The following is a 27,910-nucleotide window of genomic DNA, read 5'->3' as shown; positions in this document are numbered from 1 at the left end:
ATTTATATTCACTGAGCAAAGCTATATACCATTGATCATAAAATATACTGATTAAAGATCATTCATTACTGTTACTGTTTGCTTTTCCATCATTTAAATCACGTTTGCATTTCTTGCAAACATGTAATATTAAGAAACAGAAAAGTGGAAAGCAGCATATATTAGATGGTTTAGAAATTTTCAATGTTGAGAAGCTCTTGATTTGATAATATAGTAATAAGTACCCATGTTCCTTTCAGGATTCCAAAGAAATTTTGATCTACTCAAAATTTTATGGTTACATTTTTACGAAAAGCTCAGGCTTGGTTGCTTGCTTTCTATTTACTTGAAGCCTTTTCAACCCTTGTTTCCATGGTACCTAAGATTCACCATTGAAAAGTAAATATTTCCCCTCTGTGAAGAACCAAGGGAGTTTAGAAAACCTCAGTTGGCTTGAAATTTTACTAAACCCTAGGTTTTCCCTTTTCATCTTTTTTGCTCACAATAGCAGAATATTATCAATAGGACCAACACAGAGAGTTCCGAGCTTTATACTGAATGTCATGTATTATGACATTTAGTCATCACAGCAATCTTATGAGATAATTTTGGGATTCTCCTTTTGCAAATGAGAAAACTGAGGCTCAGAACCCAGGGTTCTCTGATTCCAAAGCCTCTGCTCTTGGCCCTGTAGTCAGTGTCTCCCTAAATTCTACCATAACTTTGAACACATAACTAAATTGAGCTAAAAAAAGAGCTATGTAATACAATTATCCCTTTTCTCAGGAAAGGAAATCTGGTTCCAAATGTCAGCTAAACATTTATCTTTCATGGTATTCATCTCCCTTCTTGCCTTGTGTCAAGTTTTTCATATGTGACCCTTTGTGGTTCTTTAATAATTAAGATAGTGCTCATTAGGATTTGATTATTTTTATTTGTGAAGGTATTTAACATTTGGACAAATAGCAAAATTGGAAAGAATTTCAATTGGTGAGCCTTAACAGAAAAAAAAGAAATTGATGAAGAGAAACTATACTTGGATACAAATTAAAGTAAATTGCCTTTACTCAAGACAGAGCTTTTAAAAAATATATTGTGCTCACTCAGATCCCTATTTGTTACAAGAGTGGCACAGTTGAAATTCTTTGTCCTCTTGTCTTCCTATTTTAGATACCTCTTTATTCCATTCCATCAGCAAAAACAGAAATCTCAGCTTTATCCCTTCTTTCAGTAGCCAAAGTGATCATCAAATACTGCTAATTCCTTCTCAGAATTCTCCCATAAAACATCCTTCTGTTTTTAATTCTTGATGCTACTCCCCTAGTATAGGCCTTAATTATATACCTCTTAGATTATTTAAATAGCCTCCTACACTTTCTTGGTGTCAGCCTTTCTCCTCAGCAATTAATTCTCCAGGTAGTTATAGGCCTAAAGAACAGGCCCAAGTGTTTATATCATTCCATTTCTTAAAATATATGTCTTTGTCCATGGAATAAAGCATATCCTCCTTGGTCATATATTCAAAAGCTTCAGTACAGTCTGTTCTTAATCAAACTTTCTAGCCTTATTTTAATAGTTTCTCCCCCACCGCATGCTCCGTATGCTAGGCCAGTTTGGTTTTTCCTCTTAAACTGTGTTCAGTGAACCACCAGTGTCTTATAAGTGCTATTTGGGAAAAAAACAAAAAGGAAACAAACAAAAATCTTTGCGGTCAAATAATTTCGGAAACACTGCAATAATTATATTATCCTTTTGGAGAAAGTATAAAGTATATTTGCATGTAGAAGTCCCAGGAAGGTCCCAGAAGTGGAAAAATATTTTTTAACCTCATATTGTTTGGTAGCTGAACTCTTTTTCTCAGAACCTCTGTTAAAATATCATGAGAACTTAATGTCACACCAAGACATGATTTAGAAAATGCTGCTCATACATTTTCAAAGGGAAATTATGTAAGATTTGTTTAAATTTTATTAAATGAATGCAAATACTCTACACTTTTGTGTCTTGGGATCCTAGAAGGTTTAAGCTGTGAGACTGTAACAGTCATTTAAACTCAATGAATTATTGGCATGCTTCTCATTCAATTATATTAAAGTGAGCAGAATCAGTTTTCTGTTATCATGACTTAATGGTGCTACTTTTGTCATATGGAACTTTAGGAAATAGGTCTGGTCATCTCCTGGCCTATTCCTAATTTTAGTTATTTGAAAGGGACAGTTATCACTTCTCCTTTCCCAAGTTCTCTCTCCTCTTCAGTCTAAACATTATGAGCTGAAGAGTAAGGTCCATGAATTCAGGGATTATGTCTATCTTTTTTGCTATCTAGCTTCATGCTTAACTTGGTGTTGGGTTCTTAGTAGGTGCTCAATAAATGTGTGTTGTATGAAATAATGTTTCTTTATACCATACTTTCCTCCGTCCTACCTCTGTTAAAATCCTACTCATTTTTTTTTTTTTTTTTTTTGCGGTACGCGGGGCTCTCCCTCCCTGTTGTGGCCTCTCCCGTTGCGGAGCACAGGCTCCGGACGCGCAGGCCCAGCGGCCATGGCTCACGGGCCCAGCCGCTCCGCGGCATGTGGGATCTTCCCGGACCGGGGCACGAACCCGTGTCCCCTGCATCGGCAGGCGGACTCTCAACCTGTGCCACCAGGGAAACCCCAAAAATCCTACTCATTCTTAAAGAAGTATCTCAAAAGCAATATCATAGGTGAATCCTTCTATAAAACCCCAAGTCATAGCATAAACATGTCCGCATTTCACTTATGTGTGCTTCCATTTTCATTATAGTCATAAATGTGAAATGTATATGTGTATTATACATGAGAAGTTACCAATATTCAGTCATTTTTGAGGTACAAAAATGGCAGTTTCTTGTAATTCAATCATATGTTATTTATGATATATATAAAATCTCTGTCTCTTCAACTAGATTGGAATGGTATGGTAGGGCCTGTGTTTTGTAAAGCTTTGCCTTTTGTAGTTTATAACATATGGCATTAAGCACAAGAGATGATGAATAAAAGTTTGTGAGATTGTAGCCATTCATCCTACTAAATTTAGGTAAATGAAATGTAGTGATACAAACTAATGATGTTTTTATTTGGAATACTTCGTGAATAGGTAATTTGAGAAATGCACATAGCATAATCTTCTATAAGAGTAGTTACTTTACACATTAAATACACACAATTTTCAGACCAGTTGTTATTCTCCATGCAAAATAATTACTGTAAACTTAGTTCTCATTAATAGAACTAATATTTTCTAAAGGAAGTTCGGTGGGCTTTGTTTAAATTTTAGTAAATGATGCATAAAATTTGGAAGCCCTATTTGAACTTTATTCCATATTTTGTTATGTAGTTCAGTGGGAGTATTGCCTTTGCAAGAATAGAGCCTTATATTTGTAATATGTTTGTCTGCCAATGAAGATAAATGATTCCGGAATATAAATCAATTATTTATTTGATTTCCTTCTCAAAGGTCCTTCTTTCAATACTAGAAACTAACAATTTTTCTTTTTGGCATGAGACTAGCCCCAAAATAAAAATAGAAAACTGTCAAGGATCCATGTAGTACATTAAGGCTTTTCCACTGAGTCAATCAGGTAACTTGGCAAGAAACTAGTTACCAGTTAGTGATAACAGAATATTAATTATCCTGAAATATATACTTTTTCATATTCTTCATTTTTTAGTGCTCACAATTGATTTATCCTAATTTCACATCGACGTTTTTTTTAAACACCTGAGTTCACATGGCCAACATATCCCAGCTGCAATTACAAAAGTTGGTTGGATTGGAGTTCTAGGACTTGGATTTTAGTTGCTTTCATTCCATTCTAGCATGAAAATAGCCTTGGCTAGCTGAGTGATTTGGGCTCTCACTGTGTATAAAGCTGGCTTTTGTTTCCATTCTTTTCCTAACTTACAAACAGAAGTGAGTACTTGAAAAATTCGGGGCTACACTTCTGGATTCCTTTTGTTTCTAATATGTCATTGTCATGAAGTTTTTATTGTTGTTGTTGTGTGTTTTATAATTCCAATATTTGCAAACATCAATATTATAGATTCTGTACATACTGCATGCAAAACACCCTGACTACACCATATTTACAGAACTATATAATTTTAATTCAGTTTTATCCCATGGGGAAGATGTTTAAGATTTGAATTACATACTGTATAGAAAAATGTAACACCATGTATTTTTTAATACATGATTGTATTAAACATGATTGTAGAGTAAGAACATGATTAAAGTAAAGGCAAGAACACATCACATCTTTCAATGCAGTTTTAGCTAGCTGTGTTTCATTAGAGGAAAACAGAAATTTTCTAAAATTATATACAGCGAGAGTTTTTAATGTAATGAACACAAAGGAATTCTCCCTTGCCAGATAACACTTAGGGCAAGGTTACTTGTAATGCATTGCTCCTTTCTCTTCCTACCGTTAAGATTAATACAGTGTAATCAAGAATATGCATATAAGTTGATATGTAAGGACATACATATGTATATTTGTGTGAGTGTGTTTGTGTGTGTGCCTTTCTAAATTTTGAGAAGAGAAGATCAAATGCTACCCACCCCTAGGCTCATACAGAGACTACAATAAGAAACAGGAGTCCAAGAACCATTCTTCACTAGATTACTTGCTACCCAAACAGGGCATTTCAGGAGCACAACTAGTGACTGTGTTGCTATAGCAATTTTGCCATGTGCCCAGCAACCATGCATATGCCATGGCTTAGAGTTTTAATATGCCCACTTCAAAGTGAGAATAGCACAAGTGTTAAAAGCCATAATGTATTTTTAATCTAATGTTTGGCTAAAATATGTAAGGGTTTTTTTTTTGTTTTTGTTTTTGTTTTGCGGTACGCGGGCCTCTCACTGTTGTGGCCTCTCCCGTTGCGGAGCACAGGCTCCGGATGCACAGGCTCAGCGGCCATGGCTCACGGGACCAGCCGCTCCGCGGCATGTGGGATCTTCCCGGACCGGGGCACGAACCCGTGTCCCCTGCGTCGGCAGGCGGACTCTCAACCACTGCGCCACCAGGGAAGCCCTATGTAAGGGTTTTAAAGAGAGTTTCTTGTTCTTTATTTTCATGGGAAGGAACATACTTAACAGAGTTCCAGATTATAATATGAAATGGATTTATCATCTTATTTAAGGAAGTTTGAGAACAATTTCAGCTTAAAAAAGAGGGTTAGCTTCCTAAAGAGCAGGCCTTTCTCTGCAAAGTTAAATGTTCTTTTTTGGTGTCTGTACCTATTATGCTAAATATAAATAAACCTGGTTGATAATTATGTAATAACGACCCAGGTTATTGTCCTTCTTATGTTGTGATGTCAGGAATTGTTATCCATTCTGTTTGAGGCTCTGTATCTATCACTAAATCTTCCTATTCAATATTCTCCCAATACTTGGCTCAAAATTTTCTCCCTCCTCACCCCACGTTTTTGGGGCATCTTAAAAAACAGAACAGATAAGTTTTTAGTTAAAAAAATATTGCAATCAATGAATAATCTAATGCTGAAATTTGAGGGGTGAAGCCTTTACTTGCTCTGGATTCTTTAGTCTTCTCCCCCTAATTTCGTCAATCCAGAATCATCCCTTAGCTAGGGATTTTCAGAGCCCTCTTGGCGATGCCTGTTGAAATAACCAGTCTTGCCAGTTCCTCTGAAAAGCACTATTTGGAGATACAAAACCAGCATATAAAACATGAGAACTACAGTTAGCAGAATATCAGGGTCTGGCAAAAAAGCAAGCACAGCATGTAGGAAGTATAATATCTAGCAATGAAAAACAATTCAGATTAGGGAAGTCTTAGACTCATTCCTAATTTCATTGAGGGCTTAACCTGATTTTTGAAATCTGTTTCGGAAGAAATCTCCAAGAACATGAAAGCAAGAGCAGCAAGGAAATATTAAGGCATTTGCTGTCAACCCTGTGGCTGCATTTGACAATCATCAGTGGGAGATTTTTGAAAATACGTATGTCCTGGCCTCACCCCCGGAGAGAATGGTTTAATTGGGAACAGGGCATAGCTTTTTCTTTGTCTGTCTGCTTGTTTTAAGCTCACTAGCAATGCTAATGTACAACCAGGCTTGAAAACTGTTGAGACACTGCTGTGAAAATGCAGCATAGAGGAAGTACATAGACTTTCTATTCAAAAACCATGACCCAGATACTTTACTTGGTGCTGTAAGTAGAGATAAAACTAAGACCTGATGCACTTAAGGAGATCACAGTCTAGAGAGGTCAAAATAGAGGAGGGAAAAGAGAGAGTGGAAAAGAGTATGCTTTACTGTTTGCTTGGGTTCTCCTTTCATTATGAGAATAAATTTGTGAAACCTCTTGATATTTCCATGGTATAGAGTTACATGGTAGAGAGCCCCTGCTTTCTTCAATATCCTTTCGCCTGTCTCTGCCTATTAAACTTCTCAGGCTGAGAGATACCAGCCTCCTGACGGAAGAGGGGGGAACTCCAGCGCTTGAGTGAATTAAAATTTAGCTGGAAAAACCCAGGGGAATGTTCTGTACAAGGCAGTTCCAGGAATGGCAGGGAATGAATGACATGCCTCTTTTTATAGCTACAGCCTTGATGATTCTAGACAATGATGCCCTCTGTTTGAAATGACATTAGTGACTAAAAGGCTACCTCCCCACACCCATCCCATGGGGCATTTGTGAAACCAGAAAAACACTGCGTGGCAGACAGCTTTTCCTCACCTTTTTGCTCTTTCAGATTCTTGAGTCTACTCTTTGAATGTACAGACAGAGAATAAATGCCCTTAGTCACTGTATTAGTTTCTGAGGGCTGCCACAATAAATTACTATGAAATTCGTAGCTTAAAACAACAGAAATTTATTCTCTTACAGTTTTGGAGACTAGAAGTCTGAAATCCAGCAGAGTCACACTCCTTCTGGGGACTCTGGAGGAAAATCTGTTCCTTGTCTCTTCTAGCTTCTGGTGGGGGTCCCGGCATTCCTGGGCTTGTGGCCCCATCACTTCAATCTCTGCCTCTGTCTTCACATCACTTTCTCTTCTTTGTCTGTCTTATCTGTATGTCTCTTACAAAGACACTTATCACTGGATTTAGGGCCCACCTTGATAATTCAAGTTCTCAAAATCCTTAATTTAACTCTATCTGCAAAACCCGTTTACCAAATAAGGTAACATTCCCCTGTTCTGGGGACTCATATGTGAACATAATCTTGTTAGGGGCCACCATTTAGCCCACTATAGTCACCAAACATCTGTCAAGAAGAAGTCACTTAATATGACAGTTGAAAAGGGCAACAAACCTTAACAGACACCACACCAACAGGACAAATAGGTGGCAAGTAAACATATGAAAAGATACTCCACATCATATATCAGGAAAATGCAAATTGAAACAATGAAATACCACTACAAATCTATTCAAATGGCCAAAATTCAGAACACTGACAACACCAGTGCTGGCAAGAATGTGGAACAGCGTGAACTCTCATTTATTTCTGGTTGGAAAGCAGAATGGTACAGCCACTTGGAAGGCAGTTTAGCGGTTTTTTACAAAACAAAACATACTCTTACCATATGACACAGCCATTGCACTCCTTGGTATTTACCCAAAGGAACTGAAAACTTATGTTCACACAAAATCATGGATGTTTATAGCAACTTTATTCATAATTGCCAAGACTTGGAAGCAACCAAGATGTCCTTCAGTAGGTGAATGGATAAATAAGCTTTAGTCCATCCGGACAAGGGAATATTATTCAGTGCTAAAAAAAAAAAAATAAGTTGTCATGTCATGGCAGGATAGAGAGGAATCTTAAAGGCATATTACTACGTGAAAGAAATCAATCTGAAAAGGCTACATACTGTGTGATTTCAACTATTTGACATTTGGGTAAAGGGAAAACTATGGAGACAGTAAAAAAATCAGTGGTTGCCGGGGAAGGGAAGGACGAATAGGTGGAGCACAAGAGGATTTTTAGGGCAGTGAAACCACTCTGTATCATACTTTAATGGTGGGTACGTGTCATTACATATGTCCAAATCCATAGAACGTACAATACCCAGAGTGAACCTTAATGTGAACTATGGACTTTGGGTGATGATGCGTCAATGTAGGCCCATCAATTGTAAAAAAAATGTACCACTCTGGTGGGAGATGTTGACAATAGGGGAGGCTATGCATGTGTGGGAGCAGTAGGTATATGGGAAATTTCTGTACCTGTCTCTCAATTTTGCTGGGAACCTAAAACTGCTCTAAAAAATAGTAGTAGTCTATTAAATACCAGGACCAGAAAAGGCCACGATAGTGGAGGCATGAGCAGGGCTGCTGGGGGCTGAGAGAGAAGGCACTTACCTGGCTATTTCCCCTCGTTTAGTCAGTATTGCTAAGTTAACTATACATGTAGCAGGCAATGAAAGCATTTACCAGCTTTCTGAAGCCTCTCCCAATCTGTTGCATTGTCCTGTGGGCCAGATGCAGGGAAAGAGCTGCACAGACAGGCTCTTGTGTCGCTCACTTTTCTCATGCCACGGCGTCCTTGCCAGCCTCTGTGCTCTAACAGTTGTCCTGTCTCATGGAAACCTAAAAATTCTCACAGCTACGTTTCTCATGAAAACTCTTGCCCCACGGAGTCGCCAAAACCAAATCGAAATAGCCAATACAACCTAAAGAGTTGCACGTGATAATTTCTTCCACACACACACACACACACACACACGCACGCACATGCACGCACACACACACACACACACTTTCGCTTGACCTAGCAACACAATAGGAATGTAAACACATTGTTAATGCAGTCGCTCTCAGTTGGCTTCCCAGATGGCTTAAGTTCAATAGATTTTTCCCCCTGATTTCCTCAGCTTCTCCTAGTAAGTGCTAAACAACCATTATGCCTTTTCCTGCACATTGAGATTCATCTGCAGCTACTAAACTGCCTCCAAAGTGCTTCAATTTTGCATGAGTGCTAAGCTGGGGACTGGGAGACATTACCCAGTGCTGAAGGCCCAGATCATTAGAAAGAGCATGTAAATCCTCTGAACCAGAAATAAAAAGTGTAGAGATTTCCTTTGTGAAGTCCCAACTGCAGCTTTACGTAAACCATGAACCTTTGGCAAGATTTTAGGTGTTTCTTTTTACCTTCTCAACTGTAATTTTGCCTGACTTCGGCTTATGTGTTCTCATTTTTTTAAACATTTATTTCACAGTCAGAAGCGTATGAAATAATAGCCATGCGGTGTCATCATTTCTCTTCTTAGGACACCGGAGCCCTCTTCACTTTTAACGGGGATGGAACTTCAAAGGATTGCTAAGGGATCACCCACATGATATGTTTTTAAAACAAACCTGAGACCAGCTTTGGGGGGGTGGGTGGAATATATGAGATATGTGCAGGGGACATAAATCTATATTATTTAAATATAGATGTAGGAAGTGTACCGATACTGGATTATGGAGAGAGGGTGGGGTAGAATCAGAAGAGGATAGAGAAAATTATTAATGAGAAAGAGGTGGTTGTGTTCTCATTTTTCAATAGATACATCCCTGTACATTATTACCTAAAAGTCTTATTTGTGTTTTTTAAGGTGAACATCATTTTATCTGTACGACCTGTGTTTCCATCTCTGCTATCCTCCCAGCCTGCTTGTCAGACTACCTCACTGCAAATTAGAAGCGAGCGTGTGGTCAGCTAGAGCAGTACCTGTGGGAGAGCGGGCCCAGGAGGGCTGGAATTCTGAGTGTCCTGCAGCTCTGTCTGCTGTGGGGCTGGGCTGGGGCCCTAAGCCCGTGGAGTCGTGACAAAAGCTTTATGATGGGAAGGTTGACTCTCCATCCTCATTCAGTATTTCCTTTGCAGCAAAATTTTGTGAACAGTTATGAGAACATTTTACATTTTTGTCTATAGTATATCCATTCAAGAGTAATAAACCAGGCTCCTTTTACATGATTGGTCTGTAATTATTTCTCTTTTTCCATGTATGTATGTAATAACTCAGGCTATCTTTCTTTTAAGATTCTGATAGTAAAAATATACATTTAAGATGAGATACAGCAGTTCACTATTTATCTCTAAACATATTTCCAAGGACATTTATTTATTTATTTTAATTAATTAATTAATTATATTTCTGGCTGCGTTTGGTCTTCGTTGCGGTGCGCGGGCTTCTCACTGCGGTGGCTTCTCTTGTTGCGGAGCACGGGCTCTAGGCCTGCGGGCTTCCGTAGTTGTGGCTCATGGGCTCTAGAACGCAGGCTCAGTAGTTGTGGCGCACGGGCTTTAGTTGCTCCCCGGCATGTGAGATCTTCCTGGACCAGGGCTCGAACCCGTGTCCCCTGCAGTGTCCACTGCCCCACCAGGGGAGTCCTCCAAGGATATTTATTAACCACTGATTTATTCAACACTGCGTATGCAAGTGGGATCTGACAGAAATGTGACTAAATGGACTTGTAGGGTAAGAAGTAAATGCATTCCAACTTGGAAGTGAAAAGAAAATACTAGATGAATGATATGCATGTAAATACACATAGTATTATTTGGTGCATATGTGTACTGCCTGTATAACATACCCACTGTATGCTGAAGCCCAGTTTTGTTTGTCAGCATGTTGTATCTATCCCTCAGACTGAACAGTCCTATCCATTGATTTCATTTTACTATTTTTTTCTGAAAACCCAGCTAATCATGCAAATGTCATCTTTATTAGTGTATCATCACAAAATATTAATTATTGTGGTTCCACACCTTATGACACTGAACTGCACATATTAAATAGCTAGCTTTCCCGTTCTCCCATAGAGATTGTCTATCCACTAGGGTATGTATCCTTTGAAGGGAATACATTTATAAAAGAAAGGAAAAGAACAAAACTTTACCTGGAGATAAGAACAGACACATGATTGAAGCTGTTGGTTCAGTTGGCAGTATTATACAGTTACATAAATATCTCAGGAAATCGGAGCTCGTGGTGGGAAACAATCATTTTTCCTTCTTAATTTTTCTTTGTGGTGCTGGTGCAGAATGGACGTGAAGACATTACAGGTTACACACGACATTCAGAATCAGGCATCACTCGTACATTATTTCAAGTTTTAGTTTTCTTATCTCTTGTGAAAACATCAAAATAAGATGTTGGACTGTAAAGAAAATTATAATAGTAACTAAACATTATAACCTAGATTTTCACATCAATTTCTTCAACATTTATTTTAGAAATAGTATTTTGAAAAACTGCAAGTACACTATTTGAAAATATTTTTCTTACATAATAAGCCAATTATACTGTTTTATAGCATTTGGGGCATAATGTTAAAATCACACATTCAGATATTTGAAAACTGAATTATATTGTAGAAGGCCATTTAATATTTATGTCATATTCTCTCCTTCCTGGGCACACAGGAATATGACAAGTCCCACTTCCTTGCTGTGCAGCTTGGCCAAGTGATTTCTTCTAGCCCATGGGCTGTGAGTGAGCTATGTTGAACTTCAGAGACAACCAAGCCTTTTAAGAGCAGGTGTGAGCTCTCTGTGCTCTCTTCTCCTTGTTTGGAGACCCTGGTAGCCATGGTTGAGAAGATGTAGGTTGAAGAAGGATGTAGCCTGAAAATAGCTGCCCTGAAGACTTCTGTGATGGAAACATAGACTTTAATTTTGTAAAGCTCTGAAATGAAGGGCATTGTGTAGTACACAGCATGGCATAAACTATTTTAGCTTCTGAAATCACATTAGTTAGGCTAGTTAGTATCATATTAAGGGCTTACTCTGCTAAGAGTTTTACATGTATCACCTCATTTAATCCTTAAAATAACCCATTGAGTTAGGAATTTTAAATCCTATTTTCTTGTTGAGGAAAGTGCTATTTAGTGAGGTAGAGGAATTTTCCCAAGGTCATACATCTAGTCATTTGAGGAACTAGAATTTGAACCAAGTCCTTCTCCAAAGATCATACTCTCAATTAAGTTAATTGCCAAGGATGAATTAAACATAAGGTTTTACTGGCAAATAATGTAGCAGTATTGTCTTCTGGAATTCTACCTAAAGCTTGTGTTTATCAAAAACTAAGTATATGTAACTTAGAATCAGCAGAAGGTCAAAGAGACATTCTCTGCATTTAAAAAAAGGAAAAACAGTTTAAGTGCATTATACTCATTTGCATTATTTTATTAAATCATCTTTCCCTTTGGAATAATAAAAGAAAAATTTGAGGCAGGGATCTCAGAATATATAAAAATATTTTGGAAATATCAGAACAAATAGTTATTTCTCAGTCTCTATAAAGTTCAAATTGAAAATTGTTTCAGCAGGAGTTCAGTACATACTCCTGGCTTGAAAATAGGAACTGCTCATATTTTTCATCTCTACTTAGAATTTCACAAGTTAAATTTTTTCCTTCTTGTAAATTGAGTCATTCTCGCATACTGGAATTCTTTTTTAAAAGGATAAGAAAAAAGGATCTTCTCACTGATACTTGATCTGTTTTCACTCAGCTATTACTGGAGGCCCAACAATTTTGGAGGCTCTAAAAAGCATTACAATAACTCCACTTTTTGTTCCCTGTTCTTAGTGCGAATAGCAAACATGTTCAAAATTTAAATCAGAGCTGTGTTTGATTATGTCTTTCTGGCTAGGATAGGAGGTACAACTGCCATCATGACTGGAAGTTCCTTTCCTCTAAAGTCTAAGGGAACAATCACATATCTTTTAAATAAGTATATCATAGTGTCCTGGGGGAAATATTCTTTCATTAATTCAACAAATATTTATTGTATGCCTACAATATGTACCAGGTATTATTCTAGGCCACAGCAACATCAGGTAACACACAAAAATTTCTACCCTGATGGAACTCGCATCCTAGTTGGAAAGTGAAGAAAGACTCTAGAAAACGTGATTGTGTTTATCAATTTTAAATCTTCTCTAAACGATGGAAATTTGCTTATTCTGCCCCAAATTAGTCAGACCTACCCTAGTTAGTTATTTCTATTCAGTTGCTTTGTGTCCCTGCCTCACCTGGGAACTGGGATAGGGATGTAAGAAACTCCTAATGGGTGAGCTGTGCAAGCTTCTTCGTTACTGAAATCAGCAGACTCTTCACTCATCCCGTCAGGGTAGCTTTACTCTATCTGTGCTTTAATATAGTAGGGACCTAGGGGGTGAGTAAAGTCCTGGGTGATTTGGCTGAAGGACAGGAAACTTAAAGGCAAATCACTAGAACTTATTCCTGCTGTTCAGATTTCATTTCTAAATATCATAGCCACATCTGCATTGCCCTGGACAGTTCACATCCCCACCCAGACTGAACTCTCCCAACTCTGTTGAAAATTTCCCAAACCAGCCATGTCTTTCTCATCTGGGTATGTGACTAATACAATTTCCAGTCAGGGTGTTCTTCCCCCCTTCCCCTCCCTTAAAACTATGTTAGTACCTCCAATGGTAATTTTGTTAACAGAATATAGTTTTATTCTCAATTACTATTTTATAGGATATTTAAAAGGAATTTTATAGATTTCAAGATCTTTTGTAGGTGTTATTCCATTTCTTTCCTCACAAACCAATGGAACGAACAAATTCTTAACTTTATTTTACAAGTTGGGAAACCAGGGCTTGATGGATTTAAGACTTTCCAGAAGTCAGATAGTATATACAAAGCAGGAATTTATTCTCTTATCTAAATAAATCACTGGGTTGCTGTGTATTAGACAAGTATTTGTCTAGTCCCTCAGTTGTCATAATAATTGTCTGGATGATTTGAATTTTTTTTTTAATGAGCATTTATAGTTTGACTTAAAAATTTTTTTAAGGAATATGAAATGTATTGCTTTTAAGGTAAACCAGTAGCTGTCCCCAATCTCCTACATATGAACTGTTGTAAGTGGCAGTCACTCCAGAGGTGATGGCTCTTAATGCTTGTTTCTAAATCATTTGGGATAAGAAAAAACTAAAAGCCTGACAGTATGAGTAATTAGTATTCTGAATATATGTACCTGATTTTTATCATCAGACTCTTTTCAGAGGGTCACCAAGAATATTGCTCTTAACACTTATGATTAATGACTTGTTGTAAGATCATTGATCTGAAAAGAAATTTATAATGATAATTAAAATTAAAATTGGTAAAATTCAATTTAAGTAAATCAGATTAGTTTTGCTTACTAGTAAAGTCATATTAATCTTCCTAAAGGATATGTCATTTTAAAAAATGGCATTTCACCACTGTACAATTTTCACAGGCTCCCTTCTCCACAATACAGTCTTCTGTAACTTGCATGCAAGGCTCTCCAGGAATCTCTCTTCTAATTCCATGGTCTTATTTCTTTACTTAATTCATGTAAACTACTCTGCACAGTGGTCACCATGCTTTTTCATCTCTGCCCTTTGGCTTCTTGCTGTTCTCTTCTCCTCAAGTGTCTTTGATTCCTCTTTAAATTTTTAAACCCAAACCATGCTTCAGCTTAAAACTCAAATATTCCATTCCCCAGGTTTCCCGTGATCTCTCCTTCTAAAGCAATTTCACTATAGCTTTCTTTATGGGGTTTTCAGAATTTTCCAAACAATGGATTACTTTTATTCAATAGATCAACATCTGGTGAATGCTAAACAAAACCTCATTGAAAGCCATGATGAAATGGGTTCTGTGTTTATGTTGACTGTAGGGTTCTATGGTTTAATAAATTTGGGGGGAATGGTGGCAGTCCGAATTAAACCTACTTCTTTATGTCAGAACTTCTGACCAATGTCTTCAGTATACTAATGGGCACTCTGAGTTTCTAAGAGAAAGTTGTATTAAGCAGAAATCCCCAAACTTATTTGAGCAAAACCCACTTTTTTAAGACACAGTTTAAGGAATATTGGTATAGTGAAAGGAATAGGAACACTGGATTCAGACAAATGTGGATCTAAATCCTGATTTCAGTAGTTATTAGCTGTGTGAACAATTGTTTAAATTCTGACCTCCACGCCTTACCTGTATTAGAGGTGTAACAATATCAATCCCAAGGATTATTATGCAGATTAACTGAGACCCATGGTAGATGTTCAATAAATACTAGTTACCTTTACTGTTCTGAGTTACAATTAAATTTACCTGTAGCTTGGATTTAACACTACTTTGTATTATAGCTATAACAAACAAATCATTCATTCATTTAACTTACATTAACTAGACAAATATTTGTGCCAATTACTATACTGATGGATATACAGTGCATATGACAGAGCCCCTTTACTCAGTAAGCTACTATTTTTATCTCTAGTATCAGACAGTAAACTTCTGAAAAAGGTATCCATAAGCATTTCATCTCTATGCCCACCTTGGAAACTACTATGCCTGAAACAGTTGCTCAAGAGCAAGCGCCACAATAGAATGTAACCCATAGGAGGATAGAATCCTTATCTATCTTCTTTACCACTGTATCCTCAGCACGTAGAAGAGTGCGTGGCACATAGTAGAGTCTCAACAAATACCTATTGAATGAATGACTGGACAAAAGTAATAGTAAGGTCTATAATTCATAAGTCCACAGTTCACTAATCTACAATAACGTGTTATTATTCCCCACCCTTATTGACAGGAATCTTTTTTTAAAATTTTGTTAAAATTACTTCTATTGAAATTACTGACAAATTACATGAAATAGGAACAGAAAGGAATGCATGTAGTTAGATTTAAATAATGATTAAGAATTATACTTTTAAAGAAAAATGTTGGAATATGCATTCAAATATATATAATGTTTGATGTTTTAGGAAAACTATTTAGATGAGTAATATGTTTGCTTTCTCAGTGGAATGTGCTTTGTGTCCTTCCAAACTGAACACATTACCATCATCATATTTTCACAGAATAGCTTCTTTATATTCTAAAGAACATTGACATATGAGAAGAGATTAATTACAGAAAGCATTTTAGTTCCCATTTTGGTCTCAGAAAAGCTTCTTGGAACAGAGATTCAATAGGTTTTTCATCACCAAAGTCAAGAATTGGAATTACATGATGGACCAAAGCTGGTAAGATTAATTTCTGTCAACTCATTCATACAACTCTGTAAGTAAGAGAAAATACTTCGTATACCCACCACTCCAATTATCCTTCATACTTACAGCCCTAGGTTTGATGGGGTTAGAAAGTCAAATCAGAAGTAGGGGGCTTCCCTGATGGCGCAGTGGATGAGAGTCCGCCTGCCGATGCAGGGGACACGGGTTCGTGCCCCGGTCTGGGAAGATCCCACATGCCGCGGAGCGGCTGGCCCGTGAGCCATGGCCGCTGAGCCTGCGTGTCCGGAGCCTGTGCTCCGCAACGGGAGAGGCCACAACAGTGAGAGGCCTGCGTACCACAAAAGGAAAAAAAATAAATAAATAAAAAGTAGGAGCACTGGTTCTCCTGTAACATCTAAAACCTGACACTCCTAAAAAGAAAAGGGAAAAACAGTGTTAGCATTGTCAGGGTAAGTATCATTTGTCATTCTATTTTAATATAATCTTGCAATTAAATTTTCAAGTTTCGGGGGGAAGACTGCATTTATCTATGGTTGTCATATAGCTTTCTAGAAGCACTAGATGTCTTCCCACTCCAGATACATAATCCAATGAATAATTTTTTCTCAGCTCTAGACAAAACAAAAATAAAACAAAACACAAATCCGCATTGGACACAGAATGCCAAACCAGAACCAAGTGACTAGAAACTATCACATAAAAGGTAATCAAGTCAATGGCCTAGGAATGAAATGCTTCCAAGCAAATCTCTTGAACCACTCAGTCCCAGCCATGTTATTCCTTGACTTTTAGGTAAATTCATCTTGATCACAAAGATAGTAAACATAACTTTAACAGAATTATACTCATAGTAAATCAAATACACTGGTAAGTTGCAATTTCCAATTACACAAAATAACTTTAGTTAATTAGATGGACCGTTTATATATTAAATATTATATTAAAAATTCAAGGAAAACATTTCAGAGAGAAGTTGGTAAATTATGCGTTTACAGTGTCTTCTTTTCCTGATGTACTTTAAAGATTGTCAAATGACTTCATGTGGCATAAAACAATGTCTTAATTATAAAGTTCTACCTTTTGAGTTTTCATATTTTGATTATCTTAGTAAGAGTTATAAGTTGCTAAAATAACTATCAGTTTATTTATGGTATGACATCCTTTTAAACAATGATAGCATTTTGTGTGGTTAAATTTATATTAAGACATCTTGAACTGATATGTTTCATATTTTAGATATTAGTGAAAACTAATAGGGTCAAGCTCTGGAAAAAAGCATGAAAAAGAGACCACACTAATTCAATAAAATGTAATATATTCCAGAACATCCTTCCCTGCAGCTTTGTGCATTTCCCACCAATCTATGTACTAACTTTGAGTATACTGTAATGAGATTTGGTAGAGTCACCTCTGCAGCTCTTCTCCCGATAGAGAGAGTGCTGGAAGAAATAGAATTGCCAGGTCTGCACAACATGGTGTCTCAAAACTTCCCTTTGCGTATGAAAGATAAAGTAATTGGGAGGAATGAGAAATGCAACTCAGGTGCACATAATACTTAAGTCTAACATGAGGTGAGGATGCTTTTTAGTGAAACATACATGGGGTATTAGAAGATGCAGATTTGATGAGCATATTTAAAAAATATTTAAGATAATGCATGATTTTTGAGTATCACCTAATAAACATGATAAATGAATAGCACAAGGCTGGATGTGATATTTTATACATCTTTACATTTCTGGAACAACATAATTTTTGACATTAGTGGACTTTTAATATTTGTTGACAGCACTGCAGATTACATTTCTGGGGGAATTTGGATATTGTTTTAAATAATTATGCAACAAGATTAATCATGGATTTTTGATCACATTATAATAATCTCTAGAAAAACATTATTTGTGGTGCTTGACTTATGAAGTTAAATTTATGCTAAAGATAAGGAATAAATGCCAATTACCAGATTTTATTGCTAAATTTATGTATAGCCTCACAAAGATCCAATCAGAAGGTGGCATTTGCATCTGAATTTCTAAAATCATGTGAAACTCCCTATTAACAAGTTCGTGCTCATTATGAAACTTCTTGGTAAAGTATGCTAATTACTTTGCTGCACTCTGTCTCCCAAACCACAACGATTCCTATTATAAAAGCAAATCACTGCAAACTTCAAACAGCATGCATCCTTGAGATGCCGCTATTAAAGGAAGAACAGTGATGGGAAATCTTTGACGTTGTCAGACAGGATGGAAAATACACATTTGTATTTGAGTAAATCCTGTAGACCGAAGCATTTCCCCCCACCCTTAAATAACCTGAAACCAATTTCAAGTTCCCAAATGCTCTTCAAAGCAACCTGCTTGGAAGTAATGCTGATGGCATTTCAAATTTCAAGGCAGGTTGCTTTTTCCATCTCAAGACTTCAAGCAGATTGGAAATTGCACTTTCAAAGAAAAAGGATATTACCTACTTTTAGCCAAACCACTAGCCTCTGGTTTGATGAACAAAATGTCATAGGTAACGAACTTACCTATGGTAATGAAAAGATGATATGTGACCGAGTAACTCAGAGTCTGAAAAATGCAGCTAAGTCTAGAGAATTCTAAAATGTAAGTGTTTAGATAACTTCATGCTCCAGTTTTTTCTTGTTCTGGTGTTGTTGACCACACGTTGGAGTGTAAACTTTGGGCATGTGGCAGGTCCAGTGTACAGAGCTGTAATTAATCCATCTCCTCCTGGATGGGGCATCTGTGAAGCTGAAGACAAAAATCGGTGTGTGCTTGACTCCTGTGCCCATGGGGAGCCTGGGCCACACAATTCAGAACATTCATATTATGAATAATCCCTGTAGCAGGCGGGTCTGTGACTTCTTAAAAGGATTTAGATGTGTGCTCAGTGGAAACATCCATGAGCCTCTTAGGGCAAAAGGATACAGTGGCCCTCATGAAGTTCTCCTAGCATTTAATTAGGTTTCCTGTAATTGCTTTAAGTAAAAGGGGGTGGGGCGGTGTGGGGGCGGGCGGGGAATGAAACCTGAAGTTATCATCTTGGGACACAAAATATTTCTATGCAGTTTTACTATCCTGAGCCCGTTTGTTGCTGCTCTACATTTTGGAAAGAACCATTATAGTTCTAAGGAAATACTGCAGGTTTATCCGCCCTTTGGTGACTGCAGCAACCTTTAGAGGAAGAGTTTCGTTTCCAGTAACTGACTTTCTGCATGAACAGAGAAGGTATAAACAAGTAAAACAGACAAAAGTATTAAACACCAGAGAGTGGAGTAAAAAGAAAGGAGGCAGGAGAGGAGGGAAGGCTCTGCCCCATCTTTGCACAGATTTCTAGATATCAGAAAAATGAGAACAATTACAATGAGACAGGAAAATGAAAGGCCCAAGCAAGGACCAGGAAAAAGGAAGGAAATTAGTGTTATTTGTTAATAAGTTGGTTTTTTACTGTGGAGACTTGTTTTATTGGCTAAAATAATAGAGTAATCTTTTCATAGAAGGGTGGGGGATTGGGATATGCCAGTTACTTGAAAATTCTTTTTAAACTGATCACTCTATAAACATAAAAACGTTACTAATTTCCAAAATGTTAAAATAATACTTAATAAACTTTTGTAAATAGAGTCGCCCCATCAGGATTTTGCCATGCCTTGGGCTTCTCAAACCCACTTTCCTGGGCTTCATTCCAGTTCAGGGACTCACAAGCGGACCTAAGGACTTAGTTGTTTCTGTGACTCAACTCCCAGCAGCTTGTGACAGGAAGAATTGTTTATCCTCCAGTGGGTCGGCACCTACTATCGTTGGGTGGTTGCTAATTTCCCTGAGTGCTTTTACCCGTATGAACATGTCCTAGATTTTAGGGTAAGTACTGGAATACCCCTTTTTAGGCTCTCCAGATGACACTTCTTTCATGTTACTTATGCCAAGAAGTCATGATCAAACATTTTAAAATATCATAACTTTTAGGAACTAGTTAAACTTTATATCTTGTACATATCATTATACCATATATATCGTATATATATTTATATATGTATATTTTTAAATTCTCATCTGATTATGTCATCTTCTTGCTTAAAACACTTGGTTCTCAGAAAGAAATCCCAGATCCTAAATATGGTGTACAACAGTGGTTCTCAAACTGTAGCATGCATCAGAATTCTTGGAGGGCTTGTTAAGATATTGCTGGGCCGAACTCTCAATTTTTCTTGTTCACTGAGTCTGGAGTGGGGCCCAGGAATTTGCATTTTCAACAAGTTCCCAAGTGATGTTGATAAAGCTGTTTTGTGGGCCATACTTGGAGAACTGCGGGTTTACAAGAATGTATATAAAGTGGTCCCTTTCTTGTCTCTAGTTTCATCTCATGCTAGTATTCTCTGTGTCCAGTGCTCAGTTGTCTTCTCCTGGGTTCTCAGTCTCATCCTTCCCTTTCCTACTTCTTCCCATGTGCCCTGTCCATCTTCCCATAGGATTTAATCAACCTAAATCATGTTGGAGCCTTTTATGTATCCTCCTCCCCAAAATAAAAGTTCATTGAGGGCAATGACTATTTTACTCATCAGGGTTTCACAAGTACCTAGTGCAATATGTTCTACATAAGTGATGCTCAGTAGATATTTGGTGAATGAATGAATGAATAAACAGTACAGAGTAATACATTTAACTTTTCTTACTGTGCTCATGCTTGACCCAGAGCAAATTCTCCTACTCCCTAAATGGTGCCCCTGCCAGTTCTCTCAGTAGACACTCCATGCTGGAAGTATGTGCAAGAGAACTGGCAGTTGCCCACATATATTGTTCAGATAATCCTTCTTGCTCGTGCAAAGAGGCATACTGCAGGATGAATACCCCTAAAATGATAATCCCAGATTCTTAGTTCAATTTTTGTTATTTTAGGATTACATAATACTGTGAAATAAATTCCAATTATTTGAGCATTTTAACTAGAAGCCACTTTATTTTTAACAGGATTTTGGTTACATTGTTAGTATAGAGAAACACTTGGGCTTTCAAAATATTACTCATGAAAACCTTAAAGTCATACATTCTTTGGATAGAACAGCAGAGGTTTGTTAACTAAGGCTAGTATTTCTTTTAAGAAAAACAATGTACCTTAATAATAAACAAAGCTGGGCTTCCCTGGTGGCTCAGTGGTTGAGAGTCCGCCTGCCGATGCAGGGGACACGGGTTCGTGCCCCGGTCCAGGAAGATCCCACATGCCACAGAGCGGCTGGGCCCATGAGCCATGGCTGCTGAGCCTGCGCGTCCAGAGCCTGTGCTCCGTAGCGGGAGAGGCCACAACAGTGAGAGAGGCCCGCGTACCGCGTACCGCAAAAAAAAAATAATAATAATAAACAAAGCTGTTTAAAATGACTTAGTTTTAAAAAATCACCACATATGTATAAAGGACTAGGTCATATAATAAAAACTGATACACATATTTGTGCATATAAATATATATATTGACGATTTATATACTTATGATTATAGTTTTTTGGTCATTCTCTCTCATTTCATGTAAAGAATTAGGTAGACTTAGTTATTGTAAAGCTATGTACAGCATATGGGTATCTTACCCACAACCTGTATAATTAAGATAGAATCCTTAGAAGATGTTAAATTCAAGTTACTGTTTCAATACACAGAGGAAGATACCTTGGTGGAGGGTGAATGTTATGCTATAATGGGAAAGGTGTAATTCTGTGGCGTGATAGACCAAGTCCACTTTCATTATCTGGTGAATCCAGAGATTTGAAATAGCAAATAAGAGAATGAAAAAAGTGTGGACAAGTAACTGGATCCAGAGGAAAATCAGAGGAGATAAGAGGCAATATCTAGGACGTTGGTCTATGGCATCAAGAAGGATCACTGGAGGAAAAATATATGTATGGTGTTTTGTTAATACAAGTCTTCCCCTGACTTAAATCTTCCTTCACCTTGGCAGGTCTCATTGTCCGGGAAGTAAGCATTGAGATTTCACGCCAGCAAGTGGAAGAACTCTTCGGGCCTGAAGATTACTGGTGCCAGTGTGTAGCCTGGAGCTCGGCGGGTACCACCAAGAGCCGGAAGGCCTACGTGCGCATTGCATGTGAGTCACAGTGCAGGGGCACCGTGGATTCCAGAAACTGATGGAAAATGGGAAAATTTAGACCATAAGTGCTCTAGTGTCAAAGAACCCTGGTTAAAAATTGCTCCCAGATTTCTGAATTTGAGCTACACTTTCCCTTTAAGTCACCAGAATACCATTTTATTTTGTTTCAAGCACTGAGTAATTTTCCTTTATGGGTGTGAAAGAATTCGTGCTACTTTCAAAAGATTGAATTTTCTTTTTTAATCTGGTAGTAATTAGGCTATGGGAAAACCAACTCTATTCCTTTAATGAGTTTATTCTGCCAATCTGTTAGGACAGTGTTGACTAGTTTTGCTCTTAGAAATAGAAATCACCCAGACAGTTTCTCTGTTTATTTTAGAACTGTTCTAGTGCATCAGAATACACCACTGTTTTCCAAACTGTGCTAATTTCTAGAGTATTTGTGTTGAAGGAGAGGTTAAGAGGTGCCTCACACACAAAAAGAGTGTTCCATAATCAATAAACGTGGGGAATACCTTTTTTTTGGACAAAGTTAAAGAGGTTTCTTCATTGCAAAACTTTCCAGATTCCTTAATATGCTAACGTGCATATTATCCCCAAGGAGGAGATGTAGTCTGCAGCTCTTTCTGCAGACCCTTTTCTCAACAAGTACTATTCACACCTTGAGCGGCATGAATGCTGCTTTAATCTGTCTTTAGGTTCCATACTGAGAAATTTTCTCAAGTATGAGACCACTGAAACCCATGTAAATTTTATTACCTGAATTCCTTTGCATGTTTGTATTTTACTAAATTTCAATTTGCATTGATGTCAATGTCACTTACCTGTAATATGTCACTAAGTCCCAACAATTTTGGCTCTGATGCTTCCCCCAATTCTGTTCTCGCCTCTTCCTTCCCTTCTGCTTGATCTAGATCCCAACCGTTGCAAACACTTCCCGGTTAGTCTCCATGACTTGAGTCTTTTGCCTTTTCTAATCCTTCCTCCATATTACCACAAATGCAAGATTTCAGAAGATTCCTAAAACTCAGGTCTCATCTCAGCTCACCTCCATCTCTGCTAAATTTTTATAGTGGCTTGTGAGATAAAGTCAAAATTTCTAACAATGGTATATATCACTGTATTAGTTTGCTAGGGCTGCCATAACAAAATTCCACGGACTGGTGGCTTAAACAACAGAAATTTATTTTCTCACAGTTCTGGAAACTAGAAGTCCAAGATCAAGGTGCTGGAAGTATTGGCTTCTTCTGAGGCCTCTCTCCTTGGTCTGTACATGGTCGTCTTCTCCATGTCTTCATACTGTCTTCCTTCTGTAACTGTCCACATCCAAATCTCTCTTCTCATAAGGATGCCAGTCATACTGTTTAAGGCTACCAGTATGGCCTTAATGGCCTCATTTTAACTTAATCACCTCTTTAAAGGCCATATCTCCAAATAAAGTCGCATTCTGAGGTACTAAGGGCTAGGATTTCAACATGTGAATTTTGGCGGGGAGTACACATTTCAGCCCATAACAACCATATTTCATTGTTTATATAAGGTAACCTAAATTTCCAGCTCTGACCACAAAGAATGTCTCCAATCGAGTCACACTAGATTAGAAATACTTCCATTTCTATACTTTCCAGCTATTGTTCATACTGAAAGGTTTCACCTTTCTCTTACTTCCTTTCATTATTTGTAAAAACTTATTTATTCAATGAATATTTAGTAAGCATTTACTCTGTTCTTGGGACAATTGTAGGTATTGGGTATGGAGCCAGAATCAAAACATATAACGGTCCCTGCCCTCAGGAGGCTTATGTCTGGTGAGCAAGGGCACACTCTATATGAAATAAATAATCAGAGACAGAGCAGATGTTAAGTGCTATGAAGAAAGATAAGTCGGAAAAGGGGGTATGTTGTGCTGGGGAGGGTGGTCAGGGAAGGCATCCAGAAGAAGTTGACAGTTGAAGAAACCTGAAAGAAGGGAGAGAGGAAGTCAGGCAGAGGGGACAGCAAGTGGCGTAAGTACAGATGCCCTGAGGCAGGAATGTGCTGGCGGGTACCAAGAAGATCGAATTAGCCAGAGTGGCTGGAAGAGAGTGAGCAAAAGTAGACCCCTGGGTGAGCTGAGAAAGGTATGGACAGGAGGGCAATGTGGAGATGGCCTAGGCCCTGTGGGTGTAACATCTTTGGTCCACAGTATGAAATGAGAACTTTGGAATGTTTTCAGCAGAGGAATTCATGACACGACTTCCATTTTAGCAGAACACCTTACTGCTGTGTTGAGAATAGACCATGAGAAGCAAGAGTAGAAGCAGGGTGACCAGTTACGAGGCTGTGGATGTGGGAGATGTTAGGATACATAGATTAGAAGCTGTGGAGCAGTGAGACCTGGATTCTAGATATATTTAAAGGCAGAGGTAGTAGCTTTTTTTGAGAGGTTAGATGTGGGATGTGAGAGAAAGAAAGGAGAGAATGATTCGAAAGGCCTGAGCCTGTTGAAGGATTTCTTTCAGTTGTCCTTAGTGAAGTCATTCCTGCCTCATCAGTTTCCAGAATGATAGGTGTTCCTTTCTCAAACCTTTCAGAGCAGTTCATCCATCCTCTTAATACAGGCTTGTCTCCTTTGAATTATATTCACTTGTCGTAATGTCTGTGTTTCATGCCAGCGAGTTCTCTGAGATCAGTTTTGCTTAATTCAGGTTTGCTTAACTGTATATCTTCAGTGCTTAGCACAATGCCTAGAACATCAAAGATGTTTAATAAATTTTGTTGAATTAAAACCATTAGAAAGGGCTTCCCTGGTGGCTCAGTGATTGAGAGCCCACCTGCCAATGCAGGGGACGTAGGTTCGAGCCCTGGTCCGGGAAGATCCCACACGCCACGGAGCAGCTGGGTACGTGTGCCACAGCTGCTGAGCCTGCGCTCTGGAGTCTGCGAGCCACAACTACTGAGCCCACGTGCCACAACTACGGAAGCCCGTGTGCCTAGAACCCCTGCTCCGCAACAAGGGAAGCCACCGCAATGAGAGGCCCGCACACCACAACGAAGAGTGGCCCGCGCTGCTGCAACTAGAGAAAGCCCACGAGCAGCAATGAAGACCCAGTGCAGCCAAAAATAAATAAATAAAATAAATTTATTTTAAAAAACCACAAAAAACATTATAAAGACTTGCTCTATATTAATCATTCCTCTCTGAGCATGTCTAAAGGGATTTTTCTCTTTGTCTTATGTGGATTCTCCATGAAATAGACTCTGAGACGGAGACATGCACACGGGCAATGTATTAGCGAGGGCTCTCCGGAAAAACATCTGTGGAGGAATAGAAATGGGCAGAGGGAGAAATTGAACTGCCGTACAGGTACAACAAAAGATGACCCCATAGGGACCTCCGGAGCTAGGACGGCCCTTCAGAGTTGTCCCACCTTGAGGCACAGGAGGTGAGCAGACCATTCTCCCCAACATTGACTAGTCAATGGATGTGGGCCCATCCTTTTCTCCTCACCGTCACCAACTTGTATGACCTAGGTCAAGTCAGCTCTTCTCAACTGAGGGCAAGTCCAGGAGGGAGAGGCTGGGAGCCTTCACCTGCAACACTCCCAACAGGTGGGATCAGTCCTGAAAACGTATGTAATCCACTACAATTGTCTACCACGAATCTTGAAGATTTTATGTTATTAATTTTATTTTGTGTTTTATGTTATGAAAGTATCTTGAACATACTTTCAAACATCTTAAAAAGAAACAAAAAACATACTGTTTTGGTCAGATAATTAAATGAATTCAAAATTAGCTTCTAGTTATAATCAAAAGAGGCACAATGATATAAAACGATATCTTGCATTACTATGTGGTCATTAATATCAAGTATAATGAATATTTAAAATTGCCAATCTACACTCTATACTAAATTGGCTTGCCTAAAAGCTGAAGTTTAAGGGCTTCATAGTTACAAATGATGACTCTTGTGTGGTGCCAATTTTATATATGTATACATAAACAATATATAGTATTTAATAAAATAGCATATATAATATTATCTTTATATAACACTATTCACCACATTAAAAATTAAAAACATGTAAGAACCTCATCTTCCTTTGCAACATATTACATAAACTCTGCTATTTACTTCACAGTTTTTATACGTAGTTTGACATTTTCAAATAATAAGACAAACTTTTCTTCTAGTAAGACATTAATTTGCCCATAGCACGTTTTCGTCTTCATGTATTAAGACTGAAGAGAAGTTTGCTTGTACTTCCATAAGTAACTGAACTCATATGTGTGTGGCCAAGGAATAACATCCAATATATAAAGATTTACTCACATAGATTTACATCATGATGAAAAAAAGTTAAATTTCAAATTCTCTCTGTCAGGGCTGATCCCTACCAAGTGAGTCCTTGCTAACGTTGCAGGAAGGTTGCAGATTTTCTGTTTTGCTCTGTTTCAAGTGAGCTGTGGTGCTTTGCCCAGTAATATCTGACCAATGGCTGTCACATCAACTGCACTTAAAGTTTAAATTTTTCTCAGGTAAAGGTAACCATGACACTAAAGTTAAATAAGTGCAATTACCTCTCACCTAATCCGATCTATACTCATTATGTGTTCTGTGGAGGGGCCCATAGTTCTTTCATGAAAAAGCTCTATTTTCAGAAGTTTATAAAGCAGAAATGAATATTAGCTGTTCACTCATTTATTTTTTCTTATATTTTATACATTCAAACTACATAAAATACAAAAATAAGTTTGTGAGACAATCCGGGCAGAGGGAAAACAGGAAACGGGAAAAAGTTAGGATTCGGCCAGGTATGAGCTGAGAACAGGATATGCCTGCTCTAGAACCGAACACATCTAGCAGAGGGCGGTGTCAGGTGTCCTTAGTGGGTGCTGCAGCTTCCACTGCAGAGAGAGGAGTTCCTTCTGAGGGGACTCAAGTGGACACTCTAATGACTGTCCAAAGTAGAACCCTTATGGTGACGCAGCCGCCCGTTTCATTGGGTTGTTTCTTCCAATGTCCCTTGTTATAGGCCAAAGGGAGAATTCTGAGTGTTAAGGTAGGAAAACGTAATTCAGGCAAAATGTCAGCAAACACTGTCTTCCTTCAGGAAATGTCTTGGCTGCTGTTTCTGCTGTTGGTTGTGATTGTTGATGATGTTGTTCATGGTTGCTTTTGTCGGGGGATGGTGGGTATAATGTGAAAAGAGTAGCAGGCTGGAGTAGTTAGAGCACACATTTGGGGCCAGGTTGACTTATGTATTCACACCCTGGTTCCATCACTTGCTAGTGTGACCTTCATCAAGCGACTTAACCCCTCTGAGACTTAGTTCCATCAACCATGAAATGAAATGATAGGGTTATTTTAAGATTAAACTAGAATAAACTTGTAAAGCCTATGGCATAGTGCCACACACAAAGCAAATGCGCAGTGTATGATAATAATGTTCATAACCACAGAGATAATGAGTCATACAACTTCATTTGTGCATTTTGAAACTTATCAATGCTAAGTTAACTTTAAAAACTAAAACGTTTTTCCTTCTTTCACCACTTCCTGTACCAGGCGTGGGCTGTCAGTCCTAGAGGTTGAAGTTCTCTGCCGATTCAAGTATAATCAGACTGTAATTTTGTCCCTAAGCCTGAGGCCAGAGGAGCCCTGTATACGGTCACCCTTCTCCTCAATTCAGTAGTTACAATGGATTTATGTGCACGGACAATCCATCTTCCTGGGAATGTCAGGATAGTTCCTGAGGAGTTTCTCGTTCTTATGTGTGCAAAGGCCACTGACTACAGATTGGAATAGGATGGTTTCTGGGAGGAATTAAGGAGGATCAGAGTGGCCCTC

General features: G+C 38.2%; 1 protein-coding gene across 1 annotated transcript in view; it reads left to right on the top strand.

Moving 5' to 3' along the window:
- The window catches only part of UNC5C (unc-5 netrin receptor C), a 395,930-nt gene that overhangs the window by 242,259 nt on the left and 125,761 nt on the right, over window positions 1-27,910 (top strand). Inside the window, exon 3 of the mRNA XM_060011612.1 lies at window positions 21,931-22,074. Within this exon, the coding sequence (XP_059867595.1) occupies window positions 21,931-22,074 (144 nt within the window). The remainder of the gene's footprint in view (window positions 1-21,930; window positions 22,075-27,910) is intronic.

Source organism: Delphinus delphis, chromosome 5 (assembly GCF_949987515.2).
Source record: "Delphinus delphis chromosome 5, mDelDel1.2, whole genome shotgun sequence".
NCBI lineage: Eukaryota > Metazoa > Chordata > Mammalia > Artiodactyla > Delphinidae > Delphinus > Delphinus delphis.
The sequence above is the reverse complement of the archived record's forward strand: the minus strand, read 5'-3'. Positions and strand labels throughout refer to the sequence as shown.